Below are 19160 nucleotides of genomic sequence, written 5' to 3' on the forward strand. Positions count from 1 at the left end.
ATCTAGGAACTGATGCCTAGATTAAGTCTTAGTCCTTCAAAGACTACATATTAACCATCACCAGTGTTCCTCAGTCAGTAATCTGCCATTAAAAAATTAAAATGACTGGCTCATAGACAATTTTGATTTTAATTTATTTGACAGTCATAGGTTTCTGGTTTGAACTTCTGATGACTGTACAATACTATTTGAAGATTTTTTTATCTTTTAATATACAACAGTTTTTGACCTATCAAATTTGATAACTTCCTTTAATAGTTTACTAAACGCTACATCAGTCAAGGTAACAACTGACTTGGGGCACACCAAATTGATGTTATGCTGACAGTGTGTGTATACCACGTGATAAATTGCGTCATAAATGCTACGTCGGAAGGCAATATTTTGCTTCGAATGAAGATTTAAAACAAAATAACTTCACTATTTCTTCACCATTTTAGATGAAACAAAGCGCAGTTTACGCCTCTGCGGTCTTTGATTGAGGGTTTAGTTTCTTTAAACACTTTGAACAACCTTTTCACAATACGGTCGTCTGACGGAGCACTGTCAAAACATTATTATGGAAACAGGTTTGTTGAAGTGTTTGATGAAACTAATCACCTAATCAAACTTCGGTAATAAAATGAAGGTGGATCTCTTTAAGTTGCGTAGACTGCGCTTTGTTTTATTTAAAATGGTGTAGTATAAGAAAAGTTATCTTTGATTTTAGTCTTCATTTTATGTAAAATTTTGCCTTCCGACGTAGCATATATGACGTAATTTATCACGTGGTATACACACACTGTGAATGGATTACCAACCCATTTTTAAGAAAATGCAAGAAGTTTGGCAAATTCAAGGGACATTATCGACCAGCCCTTCATATGTAAAGGGCAGTCTGTGCTGCTGAAAGAGCTAATTTAAATATTGCCTTTAGATTAAGCATTTATGACGCAATTTGTCACATGGTATACACACACTGATGTAGTCCTTATTAAAATGTATACCTTCAATGTGACATTTGTTCTTCTTGTACTCTTGTTTGGAATTTAATGAACACAAAAAACTAGTCTTAACATCACATTTATTTTTAATAATCATCAAAAATATCACCTGTTACACAAATGATTCGCAAGACATATCAATGTACAAAATGGATGTAGACATCATAAGTAATATCTAATGAGAAAAATACACATTGTCATTGATCCGATGATACTGAAAGATTCTGCCATAATGTATAGCAATACAGTAACATAAATCAGAACTACGTAACTAAAATATCTTATTTTTTATGTGGTACGATTATAAGGCTATAAGTGTCATCATTTCTTTATGGGTTTTTTTACATACAATTAAATTATTTTTATTATTATAGTGTGAATGATTTGTTAAGGTTTTATATTTTGTTAAATAACAACAATGGTAATTATTTTCTAATGAGATCTTTTATCTGTTAGCTTTTTTTTACAAAGATGACTCTTGAAAATGGCTCTAATATTTTGTCAGATTTGTCCCATTAGATGCGTAGGTTCTTTGTAAAATGTCTACCCATGCCTGCTAATCATGGATCAAATATGTGATTATAATAATGGCTTTGTGTAACCTACCATATAATTCAATGTAATCATACAATAGAGAAATGTGTCATATTCAACAGTCAGCAGGTGTGCTGGTCAGGATGATGATTTCAGTTGGGATAAGCCAATGTATAAATCCAAGAATCAAACATAATGTCTACAAGGGACAAAACCCTGCACGTGACTTAGGTAATGCAGGTCTTACGGACAAACACAGAATGTATTAGCTTTCAATATTCACTACCAAATTTTATGATAGATAGTACAGAATTATTCTACCCAGAATTGAAATTATTGACTACATACTATTTATAGTATTGATGTTCCGTAAATTGTTTCCAATTCGATTTTCCCCATAATAAAAAATATAATAGTATAAAGAGTTTTTTACCCTATTTTTATCCCTATATTTCCCCTACAAATTATATATCCTAGTGTTTTATAAAAAGTAATATTCAGTAATTTACAAAGCTCATAATGAAAGAATGAGAGTTGATAAATAAATGATGGTGAGATAATTGAATAATATTTGACATTAAACAATAATTAAATCATATGAACATACATGATTATTCAAGTAATGTAAAAAGATACAGCAAATGTATATATTAAGTTAACACCATACAATTAAATGTGCTGTTACTAGAATAACTTCAAATGAACGCAAAACTATATGTGACTTATTTACAAACAAATCAGCTTCGAGCAATCATTAAACAAATCCTTACATAAATTAAGGCATGAAAAACAGTTTAACATCGAGACTATCATAATATAACATTTTCCATCCATACATTAATAAAATGCTCACAGTACAAGTTAATTTTAAATTCTGTAGATGTTTTTTAAAGGGACTCTCTTGTCAGACATCTAAGATTTAATTTTGTGAACAAACTTATTATAATAATATTTTCGTATTCAATATCATTTTCATCCTTGTGCTTCAAGATTCACTGTTTCCATTCAGGTCATTGGCCAGTTATTTTTACAGTTCAATCAAAACACTTGGATTCTAAGTTAAATATCAGGTGGTTCCAAAGTTCAAACAATTTCTATGATATATTTTCTCCAAAATATTTTGAAAATGTGACAACAAATGTTTTATTTTTGAGAAGCATTATTAACACTATTGAAAACTGGATTGAATTTACACATTTCAGTTCAAGTAAGTATCTGACAGGCACTATCAAAACAATCTACAGTGAGAAATTAATACTAAGGTATAAAAAATAATGATATATAATTCAAATTTAAGTATACATGTTTGTGCCGAACAAAAATCTGATATTGGACCAATAGTTTTTGCATTGTTAGATTGAATACCAGTACATTTACAAAGTTACAATAACTACTAACAGGATCATTGTTTGTTCAAGTGTAAGATCGTAATATATTTCAGTGAGTAAGCACCAAACACTATATTTCAAGAGTGGCGTAATCACAATTGAAATATTTGCTTTTGGTGTTCATGAGGTGAAATATGTTGCGATCGTACAATAAAACAAAACAAAAATCTTTATCATATGACTATATAGATACAAAACTATAGTAAATTGAAGTTCAAATGCGCCAAATTGTATGAAATCATTTCAGAAATGACCTTGTTAAAATTGTTCCCAAGCTTTCGCGCTCCTGTTCGATTCTGACAGTGGGCTAACATTTCAAAAGCAGTGAGAAATATAAAACTGTTATTTCACTATTACGGATATCATTTTTATTTCACCTATAAATCTCTACGAACCACTGGAAAGCATAATAAGATACACTGTACTTTAACTGATAAGCTACCTAATAGTAATTTTCATGATTACTTTGTGACCTTAGTGCAAGAACTCAACATCAGCTTCTATTTCTTTATGCAGTAATTGAATTATTGCACTAAGGTCATGACTTATTTGTAGCTTATCCGGAACTTTTAATGCTGAATTGGTTAGAAAAATTGTGCTAAGCTCACAATTGACTTGCACAATTTGTATCCCAAAAAAGCAAAGAAGTTATATAATATATGATAGAAAGTAAAAAAGAATGTTTGGAAAATGAGATCAGCCACTCTGAGAAGTGAATTCAACATGAATAAAATTATTGTATTATATCATAAACAGCATCACCATATCACCGTCATGACATAACTTAATTAAACAATTTTGATATGCAACAAGTGTAATAATAACTCATGCGACTTCATTAAAGAATAGCATAAATACATGTATATATAGTGATGTTTAATTTCTTCAGCGCTGTAAAACATCAATTTAGTATTTATGATATAAATAGATAAGAATATATATATCGCCATGGCTCGTTTCCATTAAAAATAACAAAAATTCTTGTCCTTTAAAATGTCAAGTAATTGACCGCTGATGTAATATCCATTCTGTAAGGCCAACAAAAGAACCATAGTCTATTTATAGCTAAAAGATATCGTATCACAACCATATCTATTTCTTAACCCTTGAAATAAAAATGTGTGCTCAAACATTTTTTTTTATTTTCAGACAACCAAAATCATTAAATATTCTTCATATTTCACTTGTACTAAAACAAGTACACTTACGAATCACCTTATATCTGCTAATCAGTCAAATTTTTTAACATGACATTTTTTTGAAAAATTAAGTTAACATCAAAGCTTTTTTAACCAATTAAATTTATACATTTGATCAAAATGGAGTATGAAGCGATCATAGTGATAATACTAGTAACTGATAATACAGAAAATTTAGACTTCAATATGGAGATTCATTTATATCTGTAGTCCTGTACAAATTTTATGGAAATACAACCACAAAAAGCTTATATATGTTTTACAGTGAATTTGCCAAAATTTAGGAAATATGATATCTTCATTTCATGTGAATAAAGTGATGACATCATTTCCTGTGAATAAAACAAGAATGACAGAAGCCATAATGTGACCTATTTTTATTTTATTTTTTTACATTAAGACCACTTTTCTGTTTGTTGCAGTTCACAAGTACAAAATAACAATGGAATGAAATAATTCTAGGCCCTTTGTTCAGACATTTCAATGTCAATATGTGATAACAACATGGACAAAATCAGCTGCTTAAGAGAACACAGCAAACAGCAAAACAGTCTTAACTCGTTCTATTTGTAAACCTAGTGACAGCAATCTTTGTCAAGATGCAGTAAATGCATACAAGAACTATCAGACTCGAAACAAAATGGTGTCAATGTTCAAAGTTATTGTCATTGTCCAAACTTCAGTATTTTGGTCTTTGTCTGAACTCCAACATTTTGATTTTGTGATTGGAATACAAGCCGAAAATATTTAAATAATTAACATTGAAAATTAAACAATGAAGCAAGTTTTGGCAAATGAAACAACAATTTAAACAATCAAAAAAAAAAAAAAAATATCAAAGGTGACAACTAATTTTTTTGGCGCATCCTAACCGACTCACAAATATTAATGTGTCAGATTTTTTTTTTAAGCCACTCTAGTGTCATTTCATTTTTTTCTTTTATTTTTCAAAGCGGACTTTAGGGGTTGAGAAGTAAAAATTGTCAATACCTTACTACCTAGCAACCCAAGCTAAAATGTGGGCAGGGAAACGCCAATCCATTTATTAATTGTTGCCTAGTTATACAATAATTACAATCAGTGAATCTCAGGCATACACATTGATAGATTTTGTATTTGTATAGATATACACAACAGCTACACAACAACTGGAACATACTTAACTACAACCACTGAGCGAATAATTATTATGTGCTGAACACTTTCTTTGTGACTAAAGCAGACATAGTTAGGAAATAGAGGGCTGATTGTTCAGAACTTTGTTAAAGTTAACAGTGTGATTAACAACATGGTTGTTAACTTTTAAACATGATCTGTTTGATTATGTGCTCTCATATTTAAATATAAACAAGTACAGCTGATATAGTTGTCCCAAATCTTGTTACAAATACAGCAGATCACAAGTTTATCCATGAAGCATTCAAAGTAGTAAATTTAACAACAATAAAGTTAACAATGTTGTTAACTTTAACAAATTTCTGAACAATCTGCCTAAAGGCTCATAATGACTATGCATTTGTAAATATTTTGAAGCAGGAGATAAATAGAAAAAGGGCCTCTATGACTATAAAGATAGCGTGTGATTTAATTTAAAGATAGACTAATGATACGATCTGTCAGATTGGATACCAGTTAACAAGTGACCCAGATTTTACCAAGCAAGAAAAGGAAACACCACTTAAATGTTGATGAAATACAATTTTACAACACAAGAAGAGTTTATTTTCTGGGCCACTGTTTATTAATCATCTTAATAAAGTCATTTCCTAACTTCAGTCAGAATATTAAATAAATGGGTTTTTTTAAACTAAACTATGTGATTTTTTCTTAAATAAAGTCAATGAAAATAATCTTTTCAGCCTGTTTTTATACTCAAATTTAAAGAAATGCTTTGTTGTTCATTTAAACAAATGTGGGTTTTTTTATATAAAATTATTGAAAAAGTACTTTCAGAAATTATCAAGTATTTATAATATCATATGTCAAGTGAGAAACTGAAATTAAGAGAACGACTTTAGTAAGGAAATGACTTAATATGTAAGATGAATAACGACCCATGTGAGCTTATATATAAGTCTATGGATGTAAGTGTTTTTTTAAGAGCAAATAGAAGAAAAAGCTTAAAATGGAGATATTGCAAAAAAATGATAAAACCATGAGTACTGATTTATCAATGATTGTTACAATTGATTAAAAAAATGTTCAAGACTTGCGAGATAAAAACAAGTATAAGCAATCATTTTAACTCCTTACTAACAGACTGGCAACTTTGACCTTGAAAAATTTCTTTTGTATGGCATGCTAAGGAAAGCAGGCATTTTATAGAAACAGAAATTTGTAAAGAACATCAAAGTTAATAATCTATACATATTTAAAAAGCAACCCGGTGCTTGGATTTTAATACAGTTCCTGATAGTCATGGTGTATTATTGTAATCCTGTATTTAAGTCAGGCATAAAAAAAAATACATTTGGTTTGGGTTACCCGACCCTACCTACGGAATAGGCGCCGACCCTACCGTTTTTATAGTCAGTTTGAAAAAAAAATGAAAAACTAAAAAAAAAAAAATAAAAAAAAAAAAATCTCTTTTTTTTTAATTGCTTTTCAATGTGTAGTTTAAAACCATATATGCTTATACAGGATATAACTTTAACACCATTCTCCAATGATGAAAATAACATTCTTATATAAAGCCTAATAAAAAAAAAATTAAAAAAAGCCTACCTACCCTACCTATTTTGAAAAGGATGTAACCCTAACCAAACAAATTTTTTTTTTAGGCCTCATGAAAATTTAATCTTATCTGAATTATTCTAATTTTCTTTTTTTTGTACAAAAATAAAAACTACCATTAATATTTTTACATGTATAAAACATCATATAGGCCTACTGTAAGAAAATGTAAAATAAACTATGCACTAACAATTTAACACCTTTAAAAAAAAGGAATTATGGAAAATGCCCGTACGGCATACTGTCATTATGATTCATGTTGCTCGCCGACGGAGTTATCTGTACCCATGGCAGCTCCTCCCGACGTTCGTTGTGATCTTCCCGTCGACGTTTCGTTCGCGCACTCCTAGTGGACCGATTACTCCGAGCGCTTCTAGCACTACGCGCGCTGCGTGTACTGCGCACACTTTGCCTGTCTGCAGCGCGATATTGATTTACATTGTTTTGTTGATTTCTCATACTTGTCTCATAGCTAGGAGGACGCTCCAGCGTCGCCGGGGGAATTGTCTCGTGATATTCTGTTGTACGCGTCGTACGTGTGCTCATCGACTGAGAGTCACTTTCATACGCGAGATTTGCTGTGCCAGATCTTGAAGGTGTAGGATTTTGAAGTCGGGTCGGATTCTGTGTTAGTGTATGCATTTTTACAAATTCAAGCTCATCATTGACAGGCGTGGCTGAAAAACACAATACAACAAGATGAAATTTAATGTTCCAATAAAGAGCTACTGCTGGCATTTAAATAACAAGATAACTTTATATGTACCAGATCATACTGAAATTCTAAATTTTATACTGTAACATATTTAATTATATAATGCATGACAATCTTCAAAATAATTTTTTACCATGACAACTTATCATTTTTTTAATAACTTCATAGATTAATCTCCAGAAATATTAAGAATTCAATTTTATTTAGAGATGATAAAAATGAAGTACAACAACAATGCAGAAAGCATTCAGAATGATAGATGAAAAAGTCTGATCATGAACGATTCTTCAGAGAAATGAATTCCAGGTTTGTTCAACATACATGGAAAGAAAGTTTCAGGCAATGATCATATTCCTTTCAATTCTAGGTAGCATGCACAACAGCATTAAAAATCATAGGTTCAATTTCAGACTTCAGAGAGATTTTCAACACAATACTGCACTGTTGATGGAATGGAAGCACTCCAGAAATCCAGTTTCCATTCACTTCTATTAGAACAGATTTCTACATCACTCTGTCGTGCATTTTTCATATGACCTAAGATCACTAAATTACCTTCTAAAATGAAGAATGAACAAGTGATCTGCTGAGTAAATGCCCACGCTCGTCTGTTGTTGTTGTTTTTTCAATAAAAATGGTTGCAGAACTCAAAAATAATTAAAGCAAAAGTTATGTGCCTTACTCTATATTGGCTATTGGCTCTGGCAATCATTGTGGCAAGTTTCATTTAAATATCTTGATTTTTTTATAGCCCAAGTTAAAGCCTTTGTACTGCAGCGACAACCATACCAAGGCTTTGAGCAAACCCTTTCTGGGTTATTTTCGAGCTTATAAATAGTACACAACGTTATTAACCATTTCCCTCATGTCAAAACAAGCCATATTAGGCCTGCCATTGAATGGATTATCAGTACATTGATAACCAGTAGCCAATAGATAACAAGGCCCTATAAGTACCCCTACTGCATAGGAGATTATTGGAAAATTTACCCCTATAGATGCATTTCAAACTTATTTTTCTAGTAATCCTTTATAAAATGACAATTTTATGTTTATACGTTTGTCATGGCAGAACAAAGAGAGGTTATACATGTAATTTTGTTCAAACAGAATTCTTAAACAGGTGGTGCTTAACAGCATGTCATCTTACATACCAACTGTCACAACATGAACCTAAATCTAGGTAGATTAACCCGTCTAATCCACTGATACCCTGGCAACATACTCAGTTTCATTTAAAGATAATGAATGCTTTTGAAGTAAGGCCAAGGTCACTTTTAAAGTTATGGCCAAGGTTTTAGTTTTGCACAATGACACCAAGGCTATAACATTACCCAAACTTTTTTCTTTGAAATACAGACAAGCTGGTAAGCACTCAAGTTCATATCAAGCTGTAAGGATATTCTTACCTCAGTACTTACCTTTCACAGAATCAAAACATAAATATGGATACATGTAAAGCGTATGTATGATTACATGGACATGAATACATAAGACAGAAAGATGAGACAAGCAAAAAAACATGCAATAATCATGCTGTTTATGTAAAAGTAGATAAAAATACTCATGCGTATTATGCATGTTAATTGAGTAGCTGGTTAAGATCAATATGCATCACTTACTGCATGGGATCAGCATATCTTCATATTATAAAATTAATAATTTCAAATGTTATATCAATTAATGTGAAATGTAAACAAATAATTGAATTAGCAGTGCAATGATTCAGACCGGCAGGCAGATTATTAAACAACATGGTATTACATTTTTTTTCTACAAAGAGATGAGTACAACTACACATTAAATGTTAGCATGAAAGATGGGGAAACAATGAAGCATGGCAGAATCTACCCTCACACACCTTGTAAGCGAAGTGTTAAATTGAGAGCGGAGAGGAGACGTTTTTACACTGGTGAGACTGAGGCGTATTCATCATGTGAATGACTAGCTTTCCGGAAAGATTGGAGGCTTGGGTTACCTCCCCTGGCAATATAGACTTGTTCATTTATCAGTTCATTATTTCCACCACTTTCACAGCTTCTCATCCTTGCTGAACCAGTCTGGTTACCAGAATCACCTCCCTTGGTCAAAAAAGTGTTCCCAGATTGGTTACCAATATTTATCACAGTCTGCCCATCACAACTGAAACAATCACCATAACCAGTCAACATCTCATTCCCAGCATTCCAGTCCCCACTTCCTCTTCCTGTTGACTGGTTCCCATACACCAAACATTCTCCAGAGTCCTCAGTTCCTTCAATATCTCCGAACGAAGGCTGAGAACTGGAAGGTTTTCCTTGTGCCCACTTCATGGCTTCATCGTACGTGACATACGCAGTCTCAAATCCACTGTCTCTACCCCTATTTCTCTGCACGGCACCTATGTGCGTGTAGTGTGTTGAGGGGTAGTCTTTAGGGCTAATATAAGTTCTAGCAGACACGGGATACTTACTCGTCTCAGGTTCCTCCGCATAAATGTAGATGGCCAAAAGAGTGAACACAAAACCAGTCAACTGAAAGTACATTTGATTGTTTGATTGAAAATAATGGGGAACTATCTTATGGCCAATCAACCTGGACATCAGCACTGGTTTCTTCGCAGCAAATAGACTCGTGCATGATTCTATAAATCATCAGCTTATGTCACAATCCCGCTATTAAAAAAGAAATAAGTATAAACTAAGCTTCTTGGTTGACCAAGGAGCAAGACTAATTTAGTTTAATCACAGCTAAACTTGCTGCATATTTGTACACATCTCTCAGGGCTGCCATTAAGATTATGAAATTAGAAGTACCTTGCCATTAATTTTGGGAGTTTTCCTTGCAAACATTGAAGCTCTAGTCTCTCGAACACCAAGAATTGCTCCATTATTTCTAAATTATTCCAATGAATAACTTTTTTGAAATTAAAACATGACAACTACACAACTATTAAAAATGTGGCCTTATGTAACATTAACACCAAATTTTGATATTTTTTACGTCCTAACTTTCACCTTTGGAAGTTTAAACAAGACATTGGACATATGATGGGACGACCACAGCCACACTATTGGAAATATTAGCCCATTTCAATGAAGTAATTCCAAACTTCCTTTAACAAAAGTGATTTATCTCAAGACCAGAGTCAAAATTATGCCCAGCAATGACCGTGTGCACCAAGTTTCATATAAATATTTCTCCCAACCAGGAACTATCACATATCCATACGCATTTATTTTCACTAAGCACAATAGAGTTCCAGCAAAAAATACATTTTTTTCTTAATTTTGTTTAACTGAGGTGGAAGAAAAAGCATCTACCATAGCCGCTCGTGTAAGATAGGTTCATCTGGACCCTCGCACAGGGTGTTTTGTGGAAACTCGGTAGACCTCTTTTCCGCAAAACACCCTACGCTCAGGTCGGATGAACCTATCGTACTCTCTTGGCCATGGAAGATACTTATAATCTAACATTGCCGAATTGTGACAAGCATTAAAGGTTTTGCATGACATCAAAAGTCACGACTACATGGCCAACAGCAATGCATATGCTTTTTCCTTAATAAAATAAACATCATAAAAAACACTCTCTAAAAAGCCCCCTACCGCAAGCAGACACTGCACAGCTGCATGTATGACCTCCACATAGTAATACGCCAGGATACACCCTTCCACGAACTCCTCAGGTGGGATTGGGCGGCCGGTTTCTGCTGAAACCTCTTCCACCCACGACTCATTGTTGACACGGCAACCAATACCATGGTCTAACCACCAGCTCTTTGACTTTGTTCCCATGGTAAGAATGTACAGCTCCTTGTTCTAAAATAAAGGTGTAAACACAAATGTTTAAGATACATGTATATCAAAATGTACATGTATATAATGTACATATATATATAATTATTAACATAGTTAATATTAACTGTACAAAAATCCTGCATATACAGTTATTAAGTCATGAAAGTCAAAGAAGTTAGATTGCTCAAAATCAAAAAGTTAATACAATGTAAAGCCCAGTTAGTGTTCAAATGAAACAAAAAACAGGGCTTTTTCTGCCCATTTTTGAAAAAGACCCTACACATTTTGTTGCATTGCAAAATATGCCGAAATTGGGAAATTTTACAGAACTTTAAAAGAAAAAGTATTTCAGTCTTTTGCGATGAGAAAATTAGTAAAATTTATATTAATATTATAGTTTCTTTCCCCTATCGAAAGAAAGGGCTGAAATTTAAATCCTTGGGTTGTAAAAACAGATAATACTTGATACAGTTTTTCCTGGTCCCTGAATGTGATAAAAATCAACAATTTCTGAATTCAATTATCCCCAAAATTATACATATACTCACATAATTGTTCAGGATGTTGAATGAATCAGTACAGGCAAAAAGACTTTCATAAAAACAAAAAAACGTTTGATAAGGATTTTTTCTGAACATTGGGAAAAATGTCATATATTTTGTTTTGGAAATGGGTCTGATAGTCGGACCTGTGGGTACTATAGAAAAGGTCCTGAAAAATATATATTTGAACCTATAAAACATATGAGTCCCTTTAAAAATGGCCATTTTGAATAGATGTATTGGAGTGGTTGAAATAAGCTGCAAAGCACAAGCCCTGCAATGACCAAATTCTTTCCAGGATGGCTCAAATTCTTCAATTTATATAGCAGGGCTTGAATTGTTTTTTAATGGTTTACACTAGTGTAAGGATTCAGACTTGTTCATTGAAAAGTATTTCGATGACTGGTATTGAAAACCACCATACCCTGTTGAGAACGCCAACCTCCAGGTACAGACAGATCACAAAGATGTTCCAGCCAAGCCAGATCAGGCTCCATGTTGAATACTGAAATAAACAAACAGTTAGTATGTGTTTTTTAAAGTTATTTTTCTTGCAAATATTTAAGGATGCTCTCTTAAATTAAAAGCACAAACAATGGTTCTTATGAAAGATACCGAGTTTAATTTAAAAGAAAGGTGAAATAACCTGGTATTTCTACCTTATGAGACAATAGCTGATCACTGTTAATCTTTTACGACCCACCAGTCATTTATTATTTGTTCTTTTTCAGCTATTAAATATACATGGTTACAATCCAGTCATCAATATTAATATTTTCCATAAATGCATTATTTAATAAGTAGTTAAAGGTTTATCATTCAAAATTGATGTTGGCTAACATGTTCGTATTGATTTTAAATCTATAGGAGTGTTACTTTAAACTGCCTTTATGTTTTAGATTGGAAAATAAATCATGGTTAGTCTGAAATTCTTGAGAGTCAGATAATGCCAAACAAAAGATCAACACGTCTGGATCAAATTACACAAATAACTAATCCATTAGTAAGTTCAGACCCCATGTTCATTATTTAAACAAAAATCAGAAATTTTGGGGAATTTTCAGCCGGTTTAAGGCAGTACATTAACAAAGAAAACAATATCATTGCTTTGTAATTGAATATATATATGTTTTGTCAAGATGGTAATTCTACTCCATGATCAAGTGATCATGCTAGAGAGATTTGGCAGAAGTTACCCTAAACTGTCAAACTCATCTCCCTATTTTGAGCTCTGGGAAATGTTTTTCTGTCACATAATAGAGGAGGTACTGAGTAAGCAAAATACAATGATTTAAAAACTTAATAAAATTTTGAGTTTAGGTCAAATGAAAGTCCCTTTGTCATTATGACTATAAATATCCAAAGAGAAATTATTATTTTTTTACTTTAATCTTTCAAATCATGAAAAATGTTTCATTTATGTGAAATTCTACAATCACAACAACAACAAGAAACACTTTGTCCAAACCCTACCTAGATTCTTTTGAGCCCAATGTCCTAAACCGAGATATAATTATTTAAGGCTTGAAATACTTACCACAGCAATGAACTTGGGCCTGTACTGGCATGTGCCAAATATGCCCAAAATTGTACATATTATCTGGAAGAAATTCCCCAGGATCGGTGCCCACATGTAGCCCAGGAAGTCAAACACCTGCTTCTCGATAGTGCCAAGCTGCAAATACAGAACATTATAGTTACTAGGTACAAGATGCGGTCAAGACCCAAAACACGCAAACAGCATCAATGATGTTGTCATGTTGATACATGTACATTTAAGGTTACCTTACATACAAGGTTACCATGATACATGTACATTTAAGGTTACCTTACATACAAGGTTACCATGATACATGTACATTTAAGGTTACCTTACATACAAGGTTACCATGATACATGTACATTTAAGGTTACCTTACATACAAGGTTACCATGATACATGTACATTTAAGGTTACCTTACATACAAGGTTACCATGATACATGTACATTTAAGGTTACCTTACATACAAGGTTACCATGATACATGTACATTTAAGGTTACCTTACATACAAGGTTACCATGATACATGTACCTAAAAGGTTAACTGAGGTTACCATGAAGTCGTAAAATAGACACCATGTAGCACAAAATAAAATGGTTCATTTCATTAAAATAATAATGCTCATAGAACGTCGCTTTCAGAGGCAAATTCTGCCGGTCTTAAGATTTTTAAATATAGAACAGAGAAATAGACAAATTAGGTTAAATTATGTTCATAAAATATTTCATGACAAAATGTTTGAGTTATATGATGATGAAGGATAATTTTGCCAAATGTACAGAAGTTCACTCATATGGATGTAGATGTGTATGCCCACATTATAACAATGGTGTAAGGGATTGAAAATGCTTCCAAATAATGTCAAAGAAGCAAACTCATTTTTTTTCTAAGAAACTAGTGAAAACTGATCTCTTTAATAAAGGATATGGAGAAGTCAGAGAAATCTGTTTTTGTGTATTCATAAATTTTAGTCATTCTAAAAATATAAGTGTATTTTACAAGAACTTGCATGTTTATAAAATAGTTTGTATTAGATTTGAAGTAATTTCTAAGGTTTGAACTGCCAAATGCGTAAAATTCATAAAAAAATTATAATCACATTTTGAATTCTATGAAGACAGGAGAGTACGCATGTTGGTCTCCATGAGGGCAGACCAAAATCAGACAGGATGCAGCAACCTATCATAACACTTTAGCTAACACACTAAAATAGTGTTTTTGCGAATGTCATAAAAAGTAATATAAGATTCAAACAATGCAGTACTCTAAATAATACTTAATTACAGCTTTAAACAATAAACATGGACCTCGTTGGAAATAAGCTCTTGACCCAGTGCAAAACTTATAGGGTTAACCTCTGCAAATGTCCGGCCATGGCCGAGTTGTTACAATTGTATTTACGAGGTCTATCTCGAAGCTTGTCAGAGGTGGCCGAGTTCTTACGATTGGGTCAAGAAGTTCCGCTTGGCATAATTGCTGTCTGTGTCAGTCAACTTTCGTATTATTGGAAAGGTAAATAATGTGTTTTAATGCATTAAATGATTGTTTTGTGCAAAATAACTTTTCACTTACATGGTAAAATATGAATATAAACCTTTATTATCAATTTCAACCATAAAATATTTCACTTTTAATACAATTTCAATATTTTTCAAACATCCCCGGATTTTGCCCAAACGTCTAGATGTAAGGGATTGGAAGAATCCCGTATAACACGTCTATTATCTTAGACTACGCCCCTAATAAGCCACCTTCAAAAATTAGTTCCTCGAAAGCCCCTGGTTTCCAAGCCTTTTATTCGCCTCAGAAACATAATTACAGGATAAGATTTGAAAGAATGCCCCTGTTAAAGATTTGACTAAAATATTGGGAACCTACAACAACATGAAGGCAATAAACAATATCATGATGGCCATTTTTTAAGGGTGTGTTACTTTTTTAGCGTCACCATGCTGTATCTAAAAATAACATTTAAGTTGTATGGTGAAATTATCATAATCATTATCTTTCTTGAACTCATCCGTTTCTTTGATTCATAACGAATTTCTTACCAACTGTAGCGATAACACCACAATAATTGTAGTGTGAATGGCCGTTGAATAACATTTTGTTGATTCGCAGGCCATTTTATTTGACAGTTTAACAAGGTGGTTGTAAACATTTGAAAATAGCATTGCTTTAAAATTTTCACAGTTTCTTAGTCCATTTTGACATTTTTAGAACGAAGTACTATTTCCGGAAATGCATCGGCTTCCAAGTAGTTCAAGAACTATATCTTCTTTTCAAAAGAAAATAAATTGAAAATAGCTATATTGGTAAGTGCATGTCACAATAATGATAAACAATACAACAAAAAAATGAAAGACAGAACAAATCATTTGCAGAGCAATAATTTGCGAATGTGTGTAGCTAAGGATGCGTATGAATACTAAAATGACTAATTTATCATTCACGCATGCGCAATCAGGTGGTTACTTCCTTAAAATCTAAAGTACGGAAAGCGGTATCCTCACCTAGTCCTCAGTGCATACCAGCACTTACCGCCCCTGTCGTTGATGGAGGGGGGGGGGGGGGGGTCAGATACAATATACGAACGCGAACCTATTAACCATTGGTGTATAGGTCCGTGATACAAAATAGAAAAATCTTTATTTTTAGTAAAACAAAAGATTACAATGAGCTGGTGAACTGGATAAAAAGCCTATAGTTTTAAATAAGTTACATATTGGAAAAAAATATTTACAAAAACCGTTTCTAATTATATGCATGCAGACAATTACAGAAAGTGAGATTGATTAGAGGACTGTTTAAATGATTACATCAACTAGTATTCAACTAGTAGCAAGAGGTTGTGGATTCGATCCCAATCAGGGGTACTTTCTCATGGTCTCTCAAAAAGGACAGTTCTGGTTTCTGTCCAGGAAACGGACTCGAAAGTGATTCTAGCTTTCGTCACAATCGAGCTAAAATAAATTTCTATATACTAACTTGTATTCGTGGCTGTACGGCCAGTCCACACGCGCAGGGTTCCGCTACTGTTGACATGTACATGTACCACTGTAAAATGGTTAGTTATTTCAAGAGTATGGATTAAGGATAATAAAAGCATACATTTTAAAAAGAAAACTTGTAAGTGGCATTATGTGCATGTGAATTTCAGCATGGTATACATAACCGTAGTATGTGTATTAATTTGGTAAATAAATTATATATTAAACTTCCATCTTTTTGTGTGTTTTTTAAATAGAATACTAGGAACAAATTCATGTTTTAATCGTTCATGGTTATACGTTTAGTGCACGTGTATTTGTTTGATAGTCTTTGCATATTGTATGTTTACAATCTTTGCCTTAAATTATCATTTTTGTTTTATTGACATTACATTAAATTACTGATTTTTTGTTTTGTTTTCTTAACCGAAGTTAATCAACTGTAATCCTAAAAGGTACCTCCTAAGGGAGCAAGAAAATCGCCCCCTTACCAAATCGGCCTTCTAACAAATCGACGCCTAAGATATTTCGACCCAGATGGTTCGCAGTTCGTCACAGCGGAGTCTTTTCTTGATTACCACTTCAACCGAGGTCTCTGCTCTAGATGTCACCTACATCATAGATCCGAGCCTAAACGATAGTCGCGAGGAGCTATTTGATGTTACCAGAGATTGGGCCGTGGACACAACAGTAATTCATGAAAGGTACATTTAAGTTCAAGACAAACATGTACGTTGTACTCTTTTCATGAATGAATGGTAGAAAAACACAATGTATGAAACATTAATCATGTATACTGACATGTTAATGTACATAACTAACTCTACAGGCCATTAGGAGAGCCGATGCTGTCTTGCAGTGTGGTTGTCGTCGAGGCCGATGTAGAGTACGGGGTCGTAGAAGAGGGCTCACACCGGAAGCGACAGAAGCTGGTGTCATCGGATGGGTTTTCATACTGTGTCAAAGGATGTTTATAGGATGTTGTATACAAAATATAGCATATACAACAGAAAGGGCTAAAAAAAGAAGAAGATAAAATGTGTGCGTGCACTTTGCAAACACGCAGACAGTGGAGATGCAGCATCAGGCGAAAGGGCATGTTTTGGTACACGTCGGTGAATCAGCGGGATCGGGTTTTCTCACGGGGCGCAAACCCACTCACCCGGAAGTGGGTCGTACTAACCAGAGATGCAAGTAAAAGATAAAAAAGCTAGTTTCAATTTTAAATTAATGCATAACAAGACATTGTGATAAGGGACTGTTGTGAGGCGGTCTCTTCTTTCAAACTCAAATGTTTTCAGGTGAGACAGGAAGCACTGGGTGGGGGAATCGTCGAAGGAAATATGTTAGGCGTTTTCAAGGACGGTGACTTCAACATACCGCGTCCTGCCAATCTGATGAGACGGGTCAACCGATCCCACCAGAAAGTCTGCCCGAAGGCCGTACGTCTCTGGACTTTTAGGTATGTAACAAGTCAATATGAATTTTGATTTCATCAACCTGGACATTCTCTGCCAAATGTCGACCTGGAACGATATTACATTTGTGTTTATATTCAGTATATATCGAATTATATATATAAATATATATAAATATACATAAATGTAATATCGTTTAAGGTCGACACTGATTACCTGCTGGACGATTTTGTCATCGGCGATGTGAGAGTCGGTGATGAACGCCACCTGATGTTCGCTACCCCTTGCCAGCTGAAGTTCCTGGGACAGACACGTCGGTGATACAGGGTAGTGAACAAGCCATTCACTCAGTTATGGTCGGTACACGCCTTCCTTCAGCAATTGGACTCGGTCAATTTTTAAGCAGGTGCCACTGCTCTTCGTATTGATATCGAAGCGCAGGAAGCAGGATTATATAGCTGTAAGTTAACCGAATAATAAACATTAGCGCAATGCCAGTTAAAACATTTGTATATAGCATTTATATCAAACAAATTATTACAACTTAAAGTTGTCTGATCCTGCAGAAGTTGATCGAGGTTTTGGACGAGGAGCCCAAAGTCGATGGGTGTGTGATGGATTTCGAAGCAGGTAAGCATATATCAAAATGACAAAATAAGCATAGTTACAATATGCATGCATCATGGTAAAATGATTATATAAAATATGTAAATGAGATGGATGGATTATATTATTTTTCCTTTCAGGCCTATGGCAGGCGCTCCGATCTGGGGTTTTCCGGGAAGACAGCTGAAGGTTATGTACCTTCCACTGGTGTCACTCCATTCTGCGCTACATTTAGCACTTTGGACTGAATACCACGTACGAGCGGCAAGAGGGGGCACACCAGGTCATCAGCAAGCTGTTAGCGCTTCCGTTCCTACCAGGCAAACATTGTGCTTGCCTTCTGGAAACTTAAACACCGAGCAGATGCGAGTTCTACCCAGATGAAGATGAGCTCTTCACATACGTTGAGGCTGAGCTCCATCTGGAACGCCACTGAGTTGTCCGTCTATCGACAAATCATAGAACCAACAACGACACGGAAGGTAAAGACAAAACATTTTGTGATAGTAAACATTTATTCATCATATTCCCCATACCATTTTCGGTGAAAACATTCGCTAAAAAATTAAGAAAATAATGCAACTTTTTAAATCAAAATTTAAATCATTCATCTACATGCTTTAGTTTAAATTGTATTATGAACATGTGATTTCAGGCTGGCATCGGCGATTGAACTTTTCTCCCCGGCGGTCAACCCTGCAATTTTACGTTCTTCTGAGCCTGCTATTGA

General features: G+C 33.8%; 2 protein-coding genes across 5 annotated transcripts in view; both read right to left on the bottom strand.

Moving 5' to 3' along the window:
- Positions 1 to 19160, bottom strand: part of LOC128204926 (neo-calmodulin-like) — a 363327-nt gene that overhangs the window by 242262 nt on the left and 101905 nt on the right. The window lies entirely within an intron of this gene.
- LOC128206517 (sodium/potassium-transporting ATPase subunit beta-1-interacting protein-like) lies at positions 1047 to 15637 on the bottom strand. 4 transcript variants are annotated; one of them, XM_052909053.1, is made up of 7 exons: positions 15468 to 15637; positions 13411 to 13548; positions 12298 to 12378; positions 11140 to 11352; positions 10005 to 10065; positions 9175 to 9192; positions 1047 to 7514 (listed from the first exon to the last, which is right to left on the bottom strand). In XM_052909053.1, exons 1-7 carry the CDS (start codon positions 15588 to 15590, stop codon positions 7054 to 7056), a joined length of 1095 nt encoding a protein of 364 aa, XP_052765013.1. In that variant the 5' UTR covers positions 15591 to 15637; the 3' UTR covers positions 1047 to 7053. The 4 variants fall into 4 exon arrangements, 3 of the variants coding, with proteins under 3 accessions (XP_052765013.1, XP_052765014.1, XP_052765012.1); XR_008256489.1 differs by having other exon boundaries at positions 7402 to 7514; positions 9414 to 10065; XM_052909054.1 differs by lacking the exon at positions 9175 to 9192.

This window comes from Mya arenaria, chromosome 10, assembly GCF_026914265.1.
Source record: "Mya arenaria isolate MELC-2E11 chromosome 10, ASM2691426v1".
In the NCBI taxonomy this organism is placed as follows: Eukaryota; Metazoa; Mollusca; class Bivalvia; order Myida; family Myidae; genus Mya; species Mya arenaria.

Excerpts from the sequence above, each read along its gene's own strand:
- LOC128206517 (XM_052909052.1), bottom strand. The coding sequence starts at position 15,590 with ATGCTATTTTCAAATGTTTACAACCACCTTGTTAAACTGTCAAATAAA. Across the intron at positions 12,379-13,410 it reads GGCCCAAGTTCATTGCTGTG|TATTCAACATGGAGCCTGAT; the intron begins GTAAGTATTTCA and ends TGTTTATTTCAG. Across the intron at positions 11,353-12,297 it reads AGGTTGGCGTTCTCAACAGG|AACAAGGAGCTGTACATTCT; the intron begins GTATGGTGGTTT and ends CCTTTATTTTAG.